Source organism: Cebus imitator, unplaced genomic scaffold (genome assembly GCF_001604975.1).
Source record: "Cebus imitator isolate Cc_AM_T3 unplaced genomic scaffold, Cebus_imitator-1.0 Scaffold101, whole genome shotgun sequence".
Classification (NCBI taxonomy): Eukaryota; Metazoa; Chordata; class Mammalia; order Primates; family Cebidae; genus Cebus; species Cebus imitator.
The window spans coordinates 4,287,177-4,308,153 of record NW_016107416.1 but is presented as its reverse complement, the minus strand read 5'-3'; the positions used below and the strand labels follow the sequence as shown (position 1 = coordinate 4,308,153).

The window sequence follows — 20,977 nt, the reverse complement described above, 5'->3', positions numbered from 1 at the left end:
CTTTAATCATCTCAGATGGTTCTTTATGAAGATTATTTATATCTGAATATAGTTTTCCTCTCAATATCCTTTCATCCCAAAGAAAATATGCATGACTCTGACAGTATTTCAAAAGCTGTTAAAGATTTCAGTTGCATCAATGGATGTCATGTGTCTTACCTAAAGTAACAGGAGCTACAATTTCAAAGTTCATCTTTACATATACTTATATGTTAAAACCTTTAAAGATTCCAAGCATGTATATGAATTCAAACAGTATATTGAGAATACTCAGTAATATCTTCATGGTTTTATTCAAAATAAAATAATACATTATTATGATGAAAAATTCTGGAGATGAATAGTGGTGATGGTTAAACAACTATGTGAATGCACTTAACACCACAGAACTGTATACTTAAAATCATGCAGATGGTACATTTCTATGTGCACTTTAGCATAATACAAATTTCCCTTCATACCTGAGCATTCATTTTCTTATATTTTATTCTGAAACTTTTATGTCTTGTCTGGAAAAATTTTACAAATCATTTCCTAAATGTATAGTCTGATACACTGTAACAAGCTCTAATTAACCTTTTTGATATTTGACACTCATTCATTAATTTCCTTGAATTTTTAGGACACCAAGGAAACTTTTAAAAAACTACAGAAATGTGCCCTACTTTGTGGCATCTAATTTACCACTATAAAATATGAATTTTCTTTATAAATTATGCAATAACATAGAACAAACTATGTGGTATGCAGTCTTGCACATTCTCAGTGTGTGGTGGGGCACGAGGCAGAATTCAAGAGTCCCTTAGTAAACGGTATTGTAACCGTGCCCCTCTAAAATGAAACACCATGCTTATGAATTGGTTATTTTTTAATGATTAAGCTAACGAGTTCTGAACTTTTAACCTATATGGGTTTCATAATTACACAGCTTGAAATCCTCATCAGAAAATCTGTCTGCTCCTGAAATTCAAATCATTTTATAATCTTGAATAATGCATGGCAACTCTAAAGAAATTAAAACATTTCATAAAAGTAAAGAAATTCACAATCTTTTCTGTATTTTTACAGGAGTATAAAGTAAAAGATATAAACTAGTTGTCACTTCCTTTGACTCCCCATCCCATCTCTTTAACAAGAAGCATTTTATTTCTCTTTACATAAACTTCATAACGGATACATCCTCATGGTACAAATATCCCATAAATGAGCAAGTGCAGGAACAGTAGAGTTCCAGAAAAATACCATGAAAATGGAAAACCAAATACTATAAGCATGATGGTTAAGAACTCTGGCTTTGGAAACTAACAGATCTCAGTTTGAGTCTTGGCTTAATCAGGTACTGGCGCTGTAAAAGTATGCAAACCACTTAATTCTGTCCTCTGAGCCTTAGTTTACCAATTTGTAAAATGGGGATAATAGGTCTATCTCACTGGGCAATTTTAAATACACAATGAGATAATGTAAGCAATGTTTTTAGCACTGTGCCTAAACTTAATAAAGCATCAATAAAGTAAATTCCAATTACAGTCATGTAGAATATTCTAATTACAATCTTACAATTCAACAATAACAATTTTAATGTTTAAGACTGGTTCTTCACTTAAACAATTCAACGAGAAAAAAGCAAATAACCCTGTTGGCCAGGCGTGATGGCTCACACCTGTAACCCCAGCACATTGGGAGGCCAAGGAAGGTGGATCATCTGAGGACAGGAGTTTGAAACCAGCCTGGCCAACACGTCAAAACCTATCTCTACTAAAAATACAAAACTTAGCCAAGCATGGTGGCAGGTGCCTGTCATCTCAACTACTCGGGAGGCTGAGGCAAGAGAATCGCATGAACCTGAGAGCTGAAGGTTGCAGTGAGACAAGATCCTGCCACTGCCTTCCAGCCTGAGAGACAGAGCAATACTTCATCTCAAAAAAAGAAAAATACAAAATAAAAATAGGCAAAAGATGAGAATGTTTTTCAAAAGAAGGCATACCAGTGGCCAAGAAATATACCTTTTAAATGCTCATCATTACCAATCACCAGAGAACTGTAAATTATAACCGCAATGAGATACCATCTCACACCAGTCAGGATGGCTTAAAAAGTCAAAAAGCAACAGATGCTGGTGAGGCTACAAAGAAAAGAAAATGCTTAAACACTGTAGGTGGGAATGCAAATTAGTTCAGCCACCTTGGAAGGCAATTTGGAGATTTCTCAAAGAACTACAAATAAAACTACCATTCAACCCAGCAATCCCATTACTGGGTATATGGACAAAAGAAAACAAATCCTTCTGCCAAAAAGACGCATGCACTTGTATGTTCATAGCAGCACTACTCACAGTAGCAAAGACATGGAATTAACCCACTTGTCCAACAATGGTGGACTGGCTCAAGAAAATGTGGTACATATATGCCATGGAATTACTACACAGCCATAAAAGAGAATCAAATCATGTCCTTTGCAGCAGCATGAATGGAGCTGGAGGCCATTATTCTAAGTGAATTAATGCAGGAACAGAAAACCAAACATGGCATGTTTTCACTTGTAAGTGGAGCTAAACAACACGTACTCATGAATATTAAGATGGCAACAATAGACACTGGGGACTACTAGAGGAGGAAGGTGGGGAAAAGGGAAAGAGTTGAAACACTGTTGAGTACCTTGCTCAGGTACCCTGGATGACAGGATCATTGGTACCCAGATCTCAATATCACGCAATATACTCAGGTAACAAACCTGTACATGTACCCCTGAAGCTAAAATAAAAGTTGAAAAAGAAAAAAATAATAAAACTGCTTCCTTAATAAAAGTCATGTTAAATACTTTTTTTTCAATTGGTAAATACTTCTAATATTCTATGGACTTAATAAAATGCTGAAAATCAGTTAAATCCACAAGAAAATAACATTCAAAATAGACTTTCAGATTAAAAAAAAAATGTTCAATTTGCCTTTAAGCCTTTCATATGTGTATTTCAAGGTAGATATGTTTTAAAAACAAACTACAGATAATAACTTACCAATAATCACTTATAAAACAAATGGAAATTTTTCTTTCAAACACCAGAAATAAGAATATTCAGCTATCTAGGTAAACAAACAGCCCAGTAAGTCCCATGAGTATGGCCATTTGCTTAGTTCTCTAGACAAGAATTCTATGCTGTATTTACAGGGTTAAAAATCCTTTTCCTAAAATATCTCAGATTTTTACACTAAAAACATGTCTTGCTTTATGTTTTAGTTATGTTAAATAGAGCACTTATCAGAATTATAGCAAAATGTTCAAGTATAAAGCAAAAGAAGGAAGCTAAAAATCCCCATTCAGACAAGGATGGGACAAATACACACACACACTGAAAATCATCTTTCAAAGAATAAATACATAGCAAAATGTGTTAAGTCAAAGAAAAGCATGTTACTATAACAATTTTGTATGAGAAAGTATAAATGTAAATATTTATGTTTAAGTATGTATATATACATGAAAGAAATGTATATGCCCAGCTTTTACTAATGATTACTCTGGCTTGATGTGATTACACATAATTTTGGTATTCATCTTGGTATTTTACCACATTTAAATTCTTTTTGGACATTTAACAGTTATTAACATTTTTAGAAATGTTGGGTTTAACAGTTAATGGTTTAACAATTTCAAAACAAAGGAAAAAAAATGATTCATATTCAAAAATCCTGTCCTACCACTTTTCATCCTTAAGAAATTCCTAAACACTGTCACTCAAATACAGTAAGATAATCATGTATAAAAACTGTCCTGCCTTAGATGCATTCTTAAGTACTTAGACTTTAAACACTATAACCAAGACACTGGCAATGCCCCAAAGTAAATGAAGAGAAGCGCAAAGCAGATGCCAGGTTTTATGCATGCTTGTAACTCCAGATCTAATGGACAGTGAAAACAGATACTGTAAAACACTGATTTGGCTGAAGTATTAATCAACTAAATGTCATAATAAAAGATTGTGTGTGAAAAATTCAATCCAGAGCTACATTCCTCTCCTTTTATGAAGACACTATCAAATATTTTAAAATCTATTTATTTCGTGTAAGGTGTAATACTGTCAAAATGGTGCTCAGAGTATTTTAGACATAATTATTTTCACTATAAAAAACTAAATTTTCCAGTAAAGTTATGACTAGGAGTAAAATAAAGTTTCTAAATTCCAAATTATCATGTTAACTTTCAGCAACATTAGGCCATCAGATACTATAGTTGAATAAAAGAAAACATTGTTTCAATAAGAGGAAAACATTTGTTTTGGAAAAAGAGCAAAGCAATGTATTGAATTAAGATACCAGGAAACAGACTTTTAAGTATTCAACTCAGTAAATCTAATACTCAATTTTAGCTTCTGACTTCCAACAAACAGGAAAGATTTAAATAAAAGTACTGTAGGATATTTAATATTCTACCTTTATTTGAGTATTTAATTCAAATATCAATATGGCAGGAAATACACAAGTTTTCAACCTAGACTTTCTTCTAACAGACTGACTCGATACATTTTCTGTTAGTGTACATACACATAAAATAACTAAGGTTTAAAATTAACTTGGCCAATCAGAAGCTGTGTTCTATCTTTTGATGCATTATACATATGAATGCAAGACACATCTCAGATTGGTCTCTGTTAAATGCAAAATATTACATACATTTTTATGCTCAATCATTGTAGCTAAATACTTAACTTCCTTATTTATATTTGGGAAGTAAGTTTCCATTTGGGAAAGAGGCATTTTGAATGTTGATGCCTTTGACTTTGGGCCTCCCCAAACATCCTTTTATGATTTTCTATCACATTATTCTTTGTTGCTTGTCTTAATAATGTTCATCACAGCACTTTTTAAATCATCAGCACACTAACTCTGCAAATTACTTATTTTTCTAACTAGTCACATTTATCTCCCCACCCCCAAAACTTCCACAGTGTTCTTACAAATCCTTCTGTCATCTCACTTCACCTCCGATCTTCCTAAATACACCAACTTATTCTGCCTTGTTGGGGAAAAGGGGCATGTTCTGCAGCTTGTTCAGAGAAGTCTGATTTTTATTTCCATGTAGCCACTTCAGAAACGAATGATTGTGATTTCAATGTGACAATGTAAAGGACCACTGTCTTTATACTGCTTGGATGTAAAGTGCATTGAATGTATCATAGAAAATGTTTTCAATGTCCAAGCTGTAAACATTCCCACTTCCTCAGTGAACAAGAAAAATCCTCAATCTGTCCATTTAGGGGCCCAGGACTCCCTGGGAGTCACCAGGCTTTACCTGCTACACTAGGGGTACCTAGACACCTCTTTACAACTTGGGTAAAGATAAGAAGGAAAGGGTCTTACGTCAGGTCAATGGCTCCATTAGTCTTTGAGATAGTTTTGGGAAAACTGATAATTACAAGATTTCTTCACAGCCAAGGGGAAGCTGGAGTATTAACCACATTACTATCTCATGCCATTGGATAATTATTTAAAAGATTATCATACTTCACTCTGAGTTCTGGCAAACTTCTTTAACTGACGGAGGATTTTTCTTTTTAAATTTGTTTGCTTTAAATATAAGTCTCCAGTTTCTTGATGTAAATAGGATTGTATCCAGTTGAAGAAACATTTTGAGGTTAGTGTCAAATGTTTCTTCTGACTTGTTAAAATAAAAACTCAGAAGGCTAAAATTTTAAAGAAATCCATAGGAAAAATAGCCTCTGTGTTACTCTATAAGACCATGCATTGATGTAACCACTTATCCTTTAAGTATCTAAAAAGGCTAAAGACAGAACTTCTGATTTCCCAGTCCCTAGAATACTGGCTCTCAATATATACTTTTTGAATTAACGCATAATAAAAACAATTAGAGTTTATGACAAACACATCTTAATAGGTGTGTTAAATAGCCATGAATTATTTCTTCTAGGTGTGTTAAACAGAATTATTTCTTCTTGAAAAAAAATAAAGCAATCAACAATCGTGGATAAAAAAGAATTTAAAATAAAAAAATGTAATTCTCACCAAATGGAAAAATTCCAAATTGATCTTGCCTAGTAAATCAGCCATGTACATAAAACAACTGGAGTATGTATTTTACCCCTGCAGATTTTAAGATATCTAATTCTTTCACTGACAATTCAAAAAACATCTGAAACAAAGGAGCTAAGTAATTTGGCAGAACTATGAACAAAAATCTGAAAAATTTCCGATTAACAATATATAGAACTGAAAGAGGCTAGGACAAATATGTCCGAACTAAATGGGAATAAAGAGGAGCCCAAAAAATAGAGCCAAAACTTCACTAAAAGAAGAAACTGTAATCTGTGAGTCACAGAAAAACTTAACAGAAACAGGCTTCAACATAAAGCAATATACGGCTCATGTAATTAGAGGTTCCAACCTTAGGGAGGACTTGAGAGTTGACTAAACCCACTGGCCCTAACACCATGTTCCTGAGATTACCAGGACCTGTATCTCTTTCTCAGGTTGGAAGTGAGATGGCTGCCATGGATCGAAGCTTCACAGCAACAGAATAACACTGAGAGAAAACTTCTCCCATAAGAGGAAAAGATCTTTCCCAGAAGGCCTCAGCAAATCTCTTCGAGCACTTTTGGCACAAACTGAAACACACAACCATTCCCAATCACTGTCACAGGAAACTAAACATTAATAACAGACGAAGGACCACCCAGAGTCACCCTGGCAGGTGAGTACTCACATGCACTGAACCATACAGGCTTCATGTTGAAGGGAGAGAGAATCTGAACACAAAAGGAAGGAGGAAGGGGACAAGGGGTGTGAGGTAAACAACACTGTAGGACAACAGACCCTATAGGCCAACCCTGTATTTCTTGACTGAAATACATGTCTCAGAGGCTGATAGTTGGCTGTTAGAAGTCTCTAATCAAACCGCAAACTTAAAAGAGGAATTCCTGGCAAATGTCTGCTCCACTCTTGCTCATATACTTAGTCTCAGTGACTAAGATGAGCTCATGCGTTAGAAAGCAGCATGTGCTCTGTTGAGGAGCTGATCACTGTATACATATACAACTGGCCTGATTTATCAGAGCAGCAGTGAATGAATTTATACCCTTTCTATGATCGCTCAAATAGTTGAGGACAGTTAGCAGGCTCCCTCTGAACCCTCTCTTCTCAATTGTAGTTCCAGGTTCCCCAGTCTTAACATTAGGTATTTCTAAGTAAGTCAACCAAGAGCTTTGTAAAATTCCCATTTAAAGGGTGAGTTGTTTAGGACACCTCATTATCCACCATAATAGGTTCATTTTTGAACTGGTATACAGTGGCCACACTAAGCTAGCAGTATAAAAAATCAACTTCTATCCCTGTTATCAATTAAAAACTATGAGATTCTCCAACTTTTACACGCACATATGCATATTTAAGATTGTTAGGCTATTAGAGTCATCTCAAACTGTATTATTTTGCAGTCTTTCTCATCTGTGGTTAAGTATTGTATAAATATGTGTACTTCAATTGTAACATGTTTTTGGTTGAGATTAATGAAGAGGTTATTTCTGAACATGCTTCTGTGTTATCTCACTCCTCTGATTAAAGTCTGCACAAGGAGGCTTTCTTCTTTATTGCTAAGGAAATGTCACTTAATCCTTCAAAACCGATTCATAACATCAAAAGAAGGAAAGCTAAAAAGAGAAATTAAAAAGTTAAAAGAGTAAATATTAAGTTTAGTAATCCTGCTGCAATTCTATAAGTGAAGTTTCCATATTCAGATGATAGGGTAAATATACTTTCTTTATAAATGTGATATTAAATACTTATAAGACTTTTAAAAGCTATAATTTAAAAGCCTAAGCTTAAGGAAACTGAATATTCTTATTCACTAAAAATGTATCAATAAATACAAAGGGTTTATATAGAATTTGCAACAGGTACCTCATAAAAGTGTGATAAACATCAGTTTGATTCCAGAAAAGTCCAGAAAGTCTTTTTGCGTTCACAATGCGGTTAATTAGTAATATAAAGTGAATTTAGGTCCTGGAAATAGGAGAACCAGCATGGAAAATTAAGAGTCTGGCATATGGTTACTCACAATAAATTGCTGAATAGAAAATATCTCTTGGTGAAACTATCAAGTAACCAAACAGTTGCTTGTTTAAGGTTCAGTGGTCATTTGTCAGTACTGAGCAGTGTCCTGGCTGTTGGCCTATTTTTTTCCTTTTTTTTTTTTTTCTCTCCCCTTAAATCATGAGATCTTAGGTGTTCAGCTGCTTTTCTCTTCATAACTTTCCACTTTATTTCTTGAGAGCTTTCCTAAGACAGAGACGCCTTCCCTCATCCTCCCTATATTTGCAAATAAGCACCCACCTCCCATTTATAGAACCTACTGTTAATCATTAAGAAGTAGGCAACAAACATGATACTTGATAACCTACACAGACGTTACTAAGGTTCTGGAATCCTGGAAAGCTCTGAACAACTGTCACTGTGCTTTAGTTTACACTTTCCTTGCCTGTCTGTACGTGGAAGCTCTGATATCCTTTCTTACCACCCACATTCAATTATTAAAGAAAAATCCATTTTTTGTTTCAGAAAACTACATCTCCTTATACTCCTCTGCACTGCCTATTTCCTGAACACTTCACTGAATGGCCAAAAGATAAGAGTGGTCTTTTGACATAACCATCCTCCTCCCTTCCAAGCTTCTCTTACATTCCTCTATCCCTGGCTCCATGTTCTCATACCACCACAAGCCCTTCCTGGACTATGCGGAAATGTTTGCTTAAATACCTCAGGGCTGCTGCTACAAGAGGCAAGAACAAAAGTGATACATTTGTGCGACACATCATAACATAAAATATTACCATATACTCTTTAATTTCGTTTGATCCCCCTCCTAACTCAGTGTGGTGGGTAGAACAGGTAGCCGACTTTGTGAATATGAGAACTGAGGGTGAGACAGGTTAAAATTAGAAAAACCTAAATTCAAACTGCCAATGCCCTGTGCTCTGCCACATGACACTCTACAATACTGCTTTAGTGAAGTTGATTTCAGCTAGGTATTAGGAAGCACACTCTGAATCAACCCACACAGGTACTGGGGACTGACACTAGCACTCACAGGCATTGCATTTTTCAAAGAGGATGTTTTATAGCTTAAGTAGTTTTCCATTTGGTATAATTTTAGGTATTATAAAGTTATTGTGATTTATAAGTTACATAAGTAAAAAAACAGATGTATATGAAAAAAAAAAAAAAAAACCAATGGCCCCATGCCCCTAGGCCATAGATATGCCTATATAAATAGCTTCAAAAGAAGCTAATGTGAGAGAAAATTGGTAGAAATGGGTCCAGAAATGTAACATATGGTGAAAGGCATACTGTAAAGATGAAAGTGCTCATTGACTCTTACTTTGAATTACATTTTTAGCTCTAAGTAAAGCATTATTGTGATCTCAGATTTTATTGGCTTTTTCCCTCCAACCAAACTTAAAATTTTACACACATATCAAACATTGTTTTATGGTTTACTCTTCATTGTACTCAAATGCTTAGCTAAATAATACCATAAAGCTTGTTCATTTCTTTCCAATTTCTGATGAAACCTGTGTGTCACAATGGTGCACAACAAGCAAAGAAATTCAGGGCAAATGTACACACTCCTCCACATATATACAACTGTGCACAGATTCTCTCATCGTATGTACATACACACACATACCGATACACGCTATAGCTGTCAACCGACTAAATTGCAGAAGGCACGTATTTGACATAGCTATCATCAAGATGACTGTTAATTTAAGTTACTGTCTCTCAACACTATTTGCCTTTGCTATAGTAAGGTCACAAACACATTGATTCTAAAATTCTTCTCTGGGGCTGAAACATGCCCACAAACTGTCTCCTAATAAAATATTTAAAAGAGACAACATAGTTTGGTGGAAGAAAAAGGTGAACAATTAGAAATCTTCCATTCTAGTTTCCACTCTATCACTGACTAAAATTAAACATACTTATGAAACACCAAACTAGAGGTAAGAAGTCCATGGGCTAAAAAATATTTTGGACAATCATCCCAGTCCTAAAACAGCACACTGGATACTTGGGGAGACAAAACTAAAACTTAAAAAGTTAAACAATAAAACTCTTAAGAACTCCCAGGTGGTAAGGGGTGAATGTTACTAGGCCGTTAACATTTGAAAAAAAAAGACCATTTAATCATTTCTATAAAATTTCAGTGCATGGAGAATTTACTTAAGATTGAGATGATTTACTCAATTTACTCTTAAGATTGAGATAATGTTGACTGAAAAAAAAATACAATTTGACCTGGATCTTGAAAAATCCTTAAGAGCTGAACAGCAGTAATAGATACATTTTTTACATCTATAGAGTAATTTGTACTTTCCATTGTATTTTCACCCAAACTTTCTCAACCTTCCCAATAACACTGTGTGAAAGATATCATTTATCACCCTCATTTTACCAATGGAAAAACTGGAATTCCAAGTGGTTGAATGGCATACTCAAAACCTCAAAGCATACATTCATTCACTGACTCCATAATTATTTCAACATCTAGGAAATGCCAGGCACTGTTGCAGGCACTGGGAATGCAACAGTGAATAAAACAAAGACCCTCTCTCCTCATGGAGCTAAAACTGAATAATACAAAATTCAACATAAACTGACGTTATCAGCATCCAAGGGAGGAAATGCAGAAATGGACTCAGGAACAAAATCAGACATGGCGTCCTCTAACCTCTTCCTGGGTTGGATATATCGTTTTTTGAAAGATGATGAGTTTAATCCACGTGACTGTTGAGGTCTTGTTTGGATCCATGATTCTATCATTTTGTAATTCTATAAGTAGAGGGTAATCTTGAAAATTCTGAGATAAAATTTCGTGACCAAGGTAATTCATTTGTTCTTCAGGGGCTTCTGCATTTATTTCTGAAACAGTCTCCAAACTTCTTCTTCTCCAAACATCAGTTCCCATGAACCAAAGTAAGGCTTTCCGAAGTAAAAACAAAACACACCGTATCCCAATTTTTTTAAAATTGTGGCTTTAAAATAGGTGGATTACCTTGTAATGTAAATGTTACTGATAAAATGAGGGCTCAGGAATGAAATAAATCAGGACCTTTTTAAAAATGTTTAACTTATTTTAGCATTCTACTACTCCAGAAAACACAATATACTTCATAAATTATTCAACTGCAGACTGATAAGGTTACATACTTCATCAACACCACCCATTAATCTTTCAGCCAGTGTATAGGAAGGTGGGAAGAAACCTAAATTTAAAAATAAAATTAAAAGAGGAGTTTTATAAATGCAAAGAATTTCTTTTAGCCCTTAATTAGAAGGCACACAAACGTACAGGGAAATATATGTTAACTCTAGCTTTATTCCCCATGCATGAGCCGTGAGTTGTACTAAAAGAAATAGCAAAAATTATTTTCCAATAAAGTGGAACCAAATACTTGATTGATCCTCTTCAGGAAGCAGCTCCTGTGAGCTGGTTTCTAGGTAACTGTGGACCCACTAGAGGGCAACAGAGTGTTCAGAAAGCAATTTGGCTTAAGGATAGAGAGCCTGGTTTTAGGTCACTAGTTCATGCAGCATTGCGCAAACCAGTCTCCATTTTAAAATCATATTAGATCTCTGAATGCTCCTTATGTTACCAAATAGTATGTTCTGATAAAAGGATTCTCATTTCCAGTTTAATCATACTGGCATTTTCATTTCTCAAATAATATATTAATCCAAATGTTCTGTCATTATCAAGTATCTTCTTATTAAACTAATTTATCATTTTAGTAACTTTAAATAATTGGTATAAGTTTTGTTTAAAAAGCAGTTGAAATGTTCAGTAAAATGGTTTCTTTGATGTTTAAATACTTAAAAACATCTAATGGTAACATCAAAACACATAGGTTAAAAATACTGTAATAGCACTACTATAGTATCAATAATGTAACAGCTAACACTTGAGTTCTTAGTATATGCTATACTATATTTAACATTCTATATAGTTTACCTATCTAGTTTTCCTATACCAACCCTGTAAGAATATTACATTCATTTTATAAATGGGGAAACCAAGGCCAGAGAGAAGAAACTTGCCCAAGGACACATAAGAGATAAAAAACTGAACTGAAATTTTAACATTTGAGTATGAGATATTGCATATGATCCAGTGAGCAATTCACTTGGAAGCTCTGAAGACCACTGGCATCTCTCCAAACTGAGCCCCTATGATAGGCACAATTTAGTCAAGAACAGAAGCATCTTTCCATGTTACTTGACTACATAATATAGTATTACTTTTGTATATTTAATGAAACCATGGCAGTAATTCAGTTTATATAACAGAAGTTATAGATTGCCATATTTTTGTTATATTGCAGTTGTCCTCTACAACCAAGCCAAAAATTAATAATGGCAATTAACAAGGAAAATAATCATTTAAAAAGCTTAATACTCAGAAGTTCGCATGCTCAGTTAAAAAAAACAAAAAACAAACAAACAAAAAAAACAGGAAGGCAACATTAAGCTTTGCAGTGGTTTACTAAGCATCAGTCTTCAGACTTCTTAGGACCTGTACATACTGCAGTGAAAAACTGGTAAGTGAACAAGGCTGTTTGGCTGTTACTTTAAAATAATTTCTACGCTATGGAAGACAACAGCATAATGAGATACATAAAGATTAAGTCTCAAAGAGTGAAGGCTCACCTGATAAACTGAGAATCATTTGTGACAGACTTTGGGAGGAACGCAAAGAACAACGAACCCATCTGAACTACAAGGCATTTCAAGTCAATATGAAATTTGAGAATACTAACATCACTTTAAAAGTTTGAAATGGGAAAAGAGGCAGCATATGTATTAGTATCCTAATGCTGCTGTAGCAAGTTACGACAACAGTAGTGACTTGAAACATCACAAATTCATTATCTTATAGTTATGGAGGTAAGAAATCTGAAATGAGTCTCACTGGACTAAAATCAAGGTGTCAGCAGGACTGTGTTCTCTCTGAAGGCTTTAGGAGAGGATCTATTCCCTTACCATTTCCCGTGTCTAGAGGTCACCTACATTCTTCACGGGTGGCACCTTCTTCCATCTTCACAGCTGGCATTGGCTGGGTGCATCTTTCTCACATCTGTCTCTCTCATACTGATTCTCCTGCATTCTTCATTCATTTATAAAGATGCTTGTGACTACACCGGGTCCATCCAAATAATCCAGAACAATCTCTCAATTTTAAGATTCTTAATCACATCTGCAAAGCCCCCGTGCCATGTAACATTCATATTCACAGGTTGTAGTGATTAGGGCATAGACATCTTTGGGAGCCATCATTCTGCCTACTGAAAACAGCAGAGTCTATACCTGGTTCAAGAAAGTAGTTATTGGAATACAAATTTGTTTTTCTTTGTAACTGCATATGGTGGTTAGACTTCAAGTGCAGTCTGCAGAGTCCAGCTGAAATTAAACTGTATCTGAACTGAGTAATCTGGGTCCTAGCAAAAAGACGATGCAAGAGAAAGCAACAGAGGTGCAGTTGGCCAGAGTTATAATAAACTAAATGCAAGCTATAGGCAAACAGGGTTGAAGTATACTAAATATGTATGGCATATTAATTCTGAATTTATTTATAATTAATAAAATTTTTACTCAATTGTTTTGTTATACTTAACAGTTTTGTCTGTTACCAACGTTTTCTTAGCAATAGTGAGGACTATGTAAAAGCAAAATTCATGTTAATCTATAACTGATTAATTTTCATAATAGAAATTACAGATACAAACACCAAACTGCTTGACACATCAGAGAAGAAAAGAAGTAAGATTATGGAAATTTAAATTCTAGGTTCCAGAGTCTGACTGTGCTACTTACCACCTGTGTGATCTTGGGCAAGTTACTTAAAATTTAATTTTTTGGAAATTAAAAATAGGGGTAACACTAGCTCTTGTCTTCAGGATTGCTTTAAAATGAAATTGAATGCATAAAGGCCAAAGACATTCCGGGCCATTGTTAGTGCTCAATGATTAGGTTGTTACTTTGGGTGAACTAAGTTGGTAGCCTTTAGCAATCAGAGAAGATATATTAACATAAAGTAACAATTCTTAGATATTTATCTCAAAGAACTTGAATCATCAGACTGATAGACAAACTGAAAATCATGAGAATAACTGTCACAACCAGATAATTATTAAGTTTTAGCACAAAATTTTATATAAACAGTTATCATAACATGCAACATTCCAAATTTGTTTCAATAATACTTTGGACATCCAAAGTTGTTCCAATAATACTTTGACACATTATAGGATAGAAAGTGTGTAACACAGTGAAGACTTGGTCCTCATGGAAGCTTTCCTGGAAAAGCAAGTATAAAAAAACAAAAGGAACCAAAGCTCCTAGAGACACCACATATGAACCAAGCACTATAATAGAGGTAAGACCAAAGACAAATCAATTTAGGCACAGGTTTTAAAAGCCATTTCTTAAGAACACTGGCTGAACTTTGCTAGATCCTTCTCTAATTTTAAGTAGAATGTCATTTAACCTCTAGTTTCTACCTTTACTGAAGTATATGGGATGGTGTTTCCATACACTAAATGACCCAGCCTTCTCTGCTTTCTGTTTGTTTTTCCCGCCTGATCCTTTGCAACTGGAGACCAACAGTTCCTCAATGCAATTTCTCACCTGAAATGAGAGTCTTTCCTAGGAGGTGAGATATTTTGGCTTTATCACAATGATTATGTGCATCTATCCATGCCTCTTTGGACTTTCTATCCATATTTTAAATGCCACAGATTATTAGGTAGCCAATTTGCAAAAAGGTGAACTGTTATTTTGTCTAATCTCAATATTGCCTCAAAGGATCCTGGGTGAGACTGATATGTCATTAAACATCCACAAAGCATCATTTATAGTTACTTCTTAATCTAAACTGACAAAAAGTATGGTAGAATATAGTTTGGCAAGGCTTCCTTTCCACACTAGACATATGGGCTATAAGGAAATTTTAAGATTACCAAGCGAATGTCAGAAAAATATGTAATTCTTTTTTTTCCACTTACATTTTTTTAAAAGGAAGAAATGGCAGCACAATTTATTTCTGGCAAACCAAAAGTATAAATCCTCATAAACTCTGCAGAACAATACCATTTAGGCATCATATAGAAATACTGAAGTACATTAAGAGAATGGTTAAAGCTGAGCCCAAGCAGTACTAATCCTTGGCTAGGATTTTAACTGATTATCTCACTTTTTTACCTTACTTAGTAATGGTAGTAGGGCCCCATTAAAACAGAGATGACATATAATAAAGCTGTTTCTGTGTCCAGTAAGTAGATTACGGTTATAAACTTCATTGCTGAGATAGTTTTAAAGAATGTTTCAAATGTAAGCACTCTAAAGGACAAATTATTTCCCTAGGCACTGTTCAAGGACTCATCCTTCCAGTAATGAGATACTAGATGAAGTCGGGGTGAGACATTTTCTTCTGGCCCTTCCTAAACTTGCCATTTTTGGCCTTTCATTTTAATGTTTTGGACACCAGTGAAACTTAAGACAGGAACTGCCTTCTACATTACTCAACAATCCAAATATCTAGATTATTTCAAAGAAAGAAGATGATCCCTAGGGAAGAAGCAGAAAGTGAAAGGGGGGAAAGTAGTAAAAACCCTTCTTCAGGGTTCTGAAGGTTAATAATACATTATTTACCCTTTTATTCACCCTGAAACCAACTAAGTAATCAGGAAGTACATATCAAAATTATATCCAAGAAGAATCAAGTACAGAAACTCAAATTTTCTTTTGCACTCATTAATTCAGTAAGTATTCTTTGAGACTCAAGTTTTTGTAAGATGTTATATGAGATACTATTAACATAAAGAAACATACAAAATAAAAATCTCTCAGTCCATGTCCACTAGGAGCTTAGACACTATTTAGGGAGATAACTAGGCTTATCTAGCCATCCAGTTATTTCCCTAAGTAGACTATAAAACCTAGTTAGTTATCTCCCTAAATAGACTATAAAATCACTAATAACAACATAAGGCAAAACAGGTTTGAATTAGAAAACAAAATATGAAAAGTAAATGTAAAAAATGTTGGCAAAGATTAATATAAATTTTAACAGTCTGAAAAGATATTATGGAAAAAGAAAAATATAAATTTTACCTGAGTTTAATAAATCACTTATTTATATTCCAGTCCAGTTAGGTAAAACACACACATACCCGAGATTACATGGAAAATACAGAGAGAAATATGTTTACAAATATAAATTAGCCTAATACAAACAGCACTGAAGATAAGCGATAGAAGAAGCTTTGAAAGCAAGATCTCTCTGACAGAGTTGAAGTTCAGTTTTGGAAAACACATTAGACATTGATGACAGGAGCTCAACGTGTAGTATTAAACATGTCTCAACAGCAATAATCCTGTGTACTGCAGTGAAACAGTACACTTTCACGCCTTCCTCTGCGTAGTCTCAGAAGAGAAATTCTCATTACAACAACATATTTCCACTGGATTATTCCCAAATAGGTGGCAGAACCTGATCAAACTATTTGGATTATTCAATTTAGTGTCTTTTACTGTAGCAATGAAAACAAGACTATCTCTCAAGATAGTTGCTTACCAGCTACTTTAAGAAAAACCTTCACCATAATTCTTCGTAAAACTTTCTGTCCCACTGTATTCTCTACTTTGAAACACATTTACACCTCAGACATTTAATTGAATATTTAGCAAGGGCCAGGAATAAACTACAGAGCCAGCAACAACAATAATAACTCTAACAGCCTCATGTATGACACTAGTTTATTAAGACATATCAGGAGCTCTTGGGAATGAAGTGTCTGCTAATTAGGCTAACACATACAGATTCCCAAACCTTAACGAAGTTTTTCCCAAACATCTGATGAAGAACTTTGATTTATGGGCTGTCCAGGTGAAACCTGAACAGATGGTATCTTTTAATAATAATTGACACATGAGTTTGTTAAGGATTTCAGTCTCATGAAAACATGCAGCTCTATAAAGGAAAACAAAGAGGCACATTTTTAGAGTTATCTACCTTGTCTTTATCTTCAACAACATCTGCCAAGACATCATCTGGATCCAGGATTCCTCCATCTGTATATTCTAAGTGATGAATCTTCACCCAGTACCCAGGACCCTATGGTAGAACAAACAACAAGTTTCATGACCCAATCTATGTTAAAAAGTTAAATGCATGTTAATTTTAAGAGACATAAATTGACTTGTTAAGAATATGCTCTAGTAACAAATTTTTTAAACACCAAAAACAAATGTTATTAATTTGGAAAAAATATTTGGCATTTCTATTCTGTTTAAATTAAATCTAAGAATCAAAGTATACATATTTCATCAATTTTCCTAGAAGGTAAACTGCAATGCAAAAATAAACTGCTTGAAAAACATATTCAGGGAATTTTTATAACCTACAACTCAGGTAATTCCGAGAATAGTCTGGAAAAGAAAAATCTTCTTGAGGATACTTTCTGAAACTAGGAGTAAAAGTCCAAACAGATTCCAAAGCCATAGGAAAAAAAAAAAACCCAAAGGCAGAATCTATGATGATAATTGCTATCACTATAAAATATATAAATGGAATGGGTAACCACCAACCTCTTCACCTTTTTAAATCTCCAGGCTCAGCATGCAACCTCACTCTGAGATATGCAATGATGTACAGAGCATGAGCTCCAGCCTTGCTTGCCATTTCCTGCGGCATGGCAGCAACTCAAACTGTGTTCAGAATTGAATGGGGAATTCATGAATTGGGGTAGTAATTTAAGAGATTTTCAACTATTGTTTTTTAAAAAAAATGCCTACTTTTAAAATCTGCTTACTCTGAATCTAGAATTCAGGATTGAATAATCTAGCTCATTCAGTTACTGATGTACTGCCTATTTCCAGGAGAGCTATGAAAGTGAACTATTATAGCAATGGGACAAGAACACGAACCAATGAAGGAAGTGAAGAAAAACATTAGTAAGGTTTTACCAGAATACCCAAGCTACAATCACTTTGGTTTGTGAGTCTTAGAAAGCCCCTCAAAGTGGGAAACTTTTGAGCTATAATACACTTGGTATCTGATAAAGGAACGGATACCAGTTTGTTAAAAAAGAAAGATGGAAATTCTTCTAGGATAAAGCTCTAAGCCTTTACCATACGAATCTTTATTAAGGATAAGAACTAATGTAACCCACAGAATTCAATTTCAATTTCATAAAAGCTAATAGAAATGGTTGTCATACAGTCTTCTCTTTAGCTGACCCCTGATAAAAGTTAACGGCATACTATTAAATAAAAATTTTTTAAGGTATCTATTTGGAGAGCTACTAAAGTGTGACCCAAGTACATAGCTTTCCAGTAATACAACTTGGTAAAATGATAGGCTTTAAAAAATCTAAAGGAATTCTCCTCAGTTAGGCTTTGGGCATTTCAAAATTAAATTTTCCATTGAGTATTTAATTCCAAGTAAAATAAAAGGAGTTTTGTTTACTTCTAATACTGAGTTTATAGGTACAAACACCTAACGATTTACTAGGAAACTTTAAATGCCTGACTCTATGGCACAGATTGAGATCTCAAAGATATGAGCTGTGGGAATATAATCAGGTAAGAAAAGCACAGAACTCTAATTATTCAGATTCTTTAACTAGAGATCTTTGCCAACCTGAAGTAATTGTGCTCTAAAAGGTGACCCAAGTATAATAGGCCAGATTTCAAAAAGGGAGGATCCTAGCATACAGAAAACTATGTAATGGCCACTGGACTAGAGAGCTCTCCCCCAGCAATATTTGGGAATTAAATCTTTTTTGTTATGGCCATGCCACAAGCAACATATTTCTCCAAATCTACCCAAGACTTCTGACTGAAATATAGAGTATTAGGTTTTCCTTCTAAAAACAGCCTGCTTATAAAAAGAGTTCAATTTAATTAATTTATATAAACTTCCATTGAGTTGTTTTTATGATATATTACAGCTCTGTAGATGAAATCTGTTGATTTTAACCATGATTTTAACCACGTAAAGAGTTTCCTTTATATTGTATTTGTACTTAAAAGCAGGCATCCGTTAGTTATCTGCTTTTTTTTTCTCATGTTCAGTTTGTAAAAGCAGATCTCCTAAGACAAAGGTAAACAATTACCCTTCACAACGGCAGAAAGTTGAAGTATACCTTTCTTCCTGCCTAGAGATAGAAACACAGAAGAAACCCAAGGAGTCCTAATTTAAAATGACAGTAACTCAAAAAATAGCAAGGGATAGGATTTGATCAGTGCCAAAGGGAATCATCAAACAAACAAACAAACAGCAGCAAGATGGGGTTGTTACGTCACATCTGCTTCTCCCTCATGCACACTCCTGGAACCCCAGACATTGTGGAAAACAAGACACAGGAGTTGCAACTAAGACATGGTTCTCTAATTTGATTCAAAAGAGTTCAGAACTAAATCAGGTAAAAAAAATCTTGATAGATTTTGGAATTATATATTTGACCAAAAAATTTTAAGTGGAAAACATGGTATCAGAATATGGAAAGATTGCAATTTGAACTCCCTGTTCCACATTGATATTGCCATTTTATACAGTCCAAAGAAGAAAAGAGTGTGCTAATGATGGACACACACCTACACCTAACCCTGAACAAAAACAGACAAGCCATAGGAAATCAGTCTCAGGGTTAATATTTTACACATCTGGGGCGTAGGGGGAGTCAATAAACCATAGTTCATACCAACTGTGATTTTGTCCCCATGGTATTTTGGCCATGGTACTATCGATCACTTAAAAATGTACATAAGAACCTACAGCCATCATAAGACCATATATTTATCCTGACTCCTTTATGCATGTAAAAATTTCAACCATTATACTGCAGTCAACATTTTGCATTTCATTTACTTGGTTTTACTGCCATCAGGAATAAAACTTATCAGATATGAAAAGGTGTTCACATACGTGTTCTGGTTCATACCATCACTGGCAAAACTTTACTGTACTTTTTTTGATTATGACATTTAATGTACCTTTATATTGCACAAATATCTGTGTACACGTAACTTTTAAATTATTTTGAAAATATCTCTAATATGTGTGTTCATTTTGCTGTGTAACATTACTTATACTCCTAGGACCATTAAGGTATTGAAAAATAATGTTACGTTTTCTCCACTTCTGACATTATCGTATCTGTTTTTAACATAATAGTTAATTTAAATGCTACTGAAACTTTTAAACTGAACCTATTTTATGAGAATGAATTGCAAAAGGAAAGCAAAATAAAAACACATGCATTACAGGAAGAAGACAGTTATAAAGTATTTTTAATGATCAAATGTAAAAATTATTCCAAATAGGCATTAATACTAACAGCAATATTAATGGTATGACCTTTACTGTGGGTAGATGACATGAAATTTTACCTTATGCCTTAGAAAATTTACATTAACCGTGTTTGAAGTACAATAGTTTGGCACGTATACACCAGGGAATACTATGAAGCCATAAAAAGCAATGAGTTCATGTCCTTTGTAGGGATATGATGAATCTGGAAACCATCATTCTCGGCCAAATGACACAAGAACAGAAAATCAAACACGTCATGCTCTCACTCATAGATGGCTGTTGAACAATAAGAACATATGGACACAGGGAAGGGAGCATTATACACTAGGGTCTGTTTGGGTGGGGCTAGGGGAGTGAGAGCAGCTGGGGGGAGGTTGGGGAGGGATAACATGGGGAGAAATACCAGATATAGGTGACGGGGGGATAAAGGCAGCAAACCACCTTGCCATGTAAGCACCTATGCAACAAGCCTGCATGATCTGCACATGTACCCCAGAACCTAAAGCACAATTTAAAAAATTGTTTTTTCTTTTTTTTTTTCCCCATTTATTTATTTTATTTCATTTTAGGTTTTGGGGTACATGTGAAGAACATGCAA

At 34.5% G+C, this 20,977-nt stretch overlaps 1 protein-coding gene across 1 annotated transcript in view; it reads right to left on the bottom strand.

Moving 5' to 3' along the window:
• The window catches only part of PARD3B (par-3 family cell polarity regulator beta), a 1,123,121-nt gene that overhangs the window by 954,714 nt on the left and 147,430 nt on the right, over positions 1-20,977 (bottom strand). Inside the window, exon 2 of the mRNA XM_017536909.2 lies at positions 17,077-17,178. Coding sequence (XP_017392398.1) covers positions 17,077-17,178 — 102 coding nt within the window. The remainder of the gene's footprint in view (positions 1-17,076; positions 17,179-20,977) is intronic.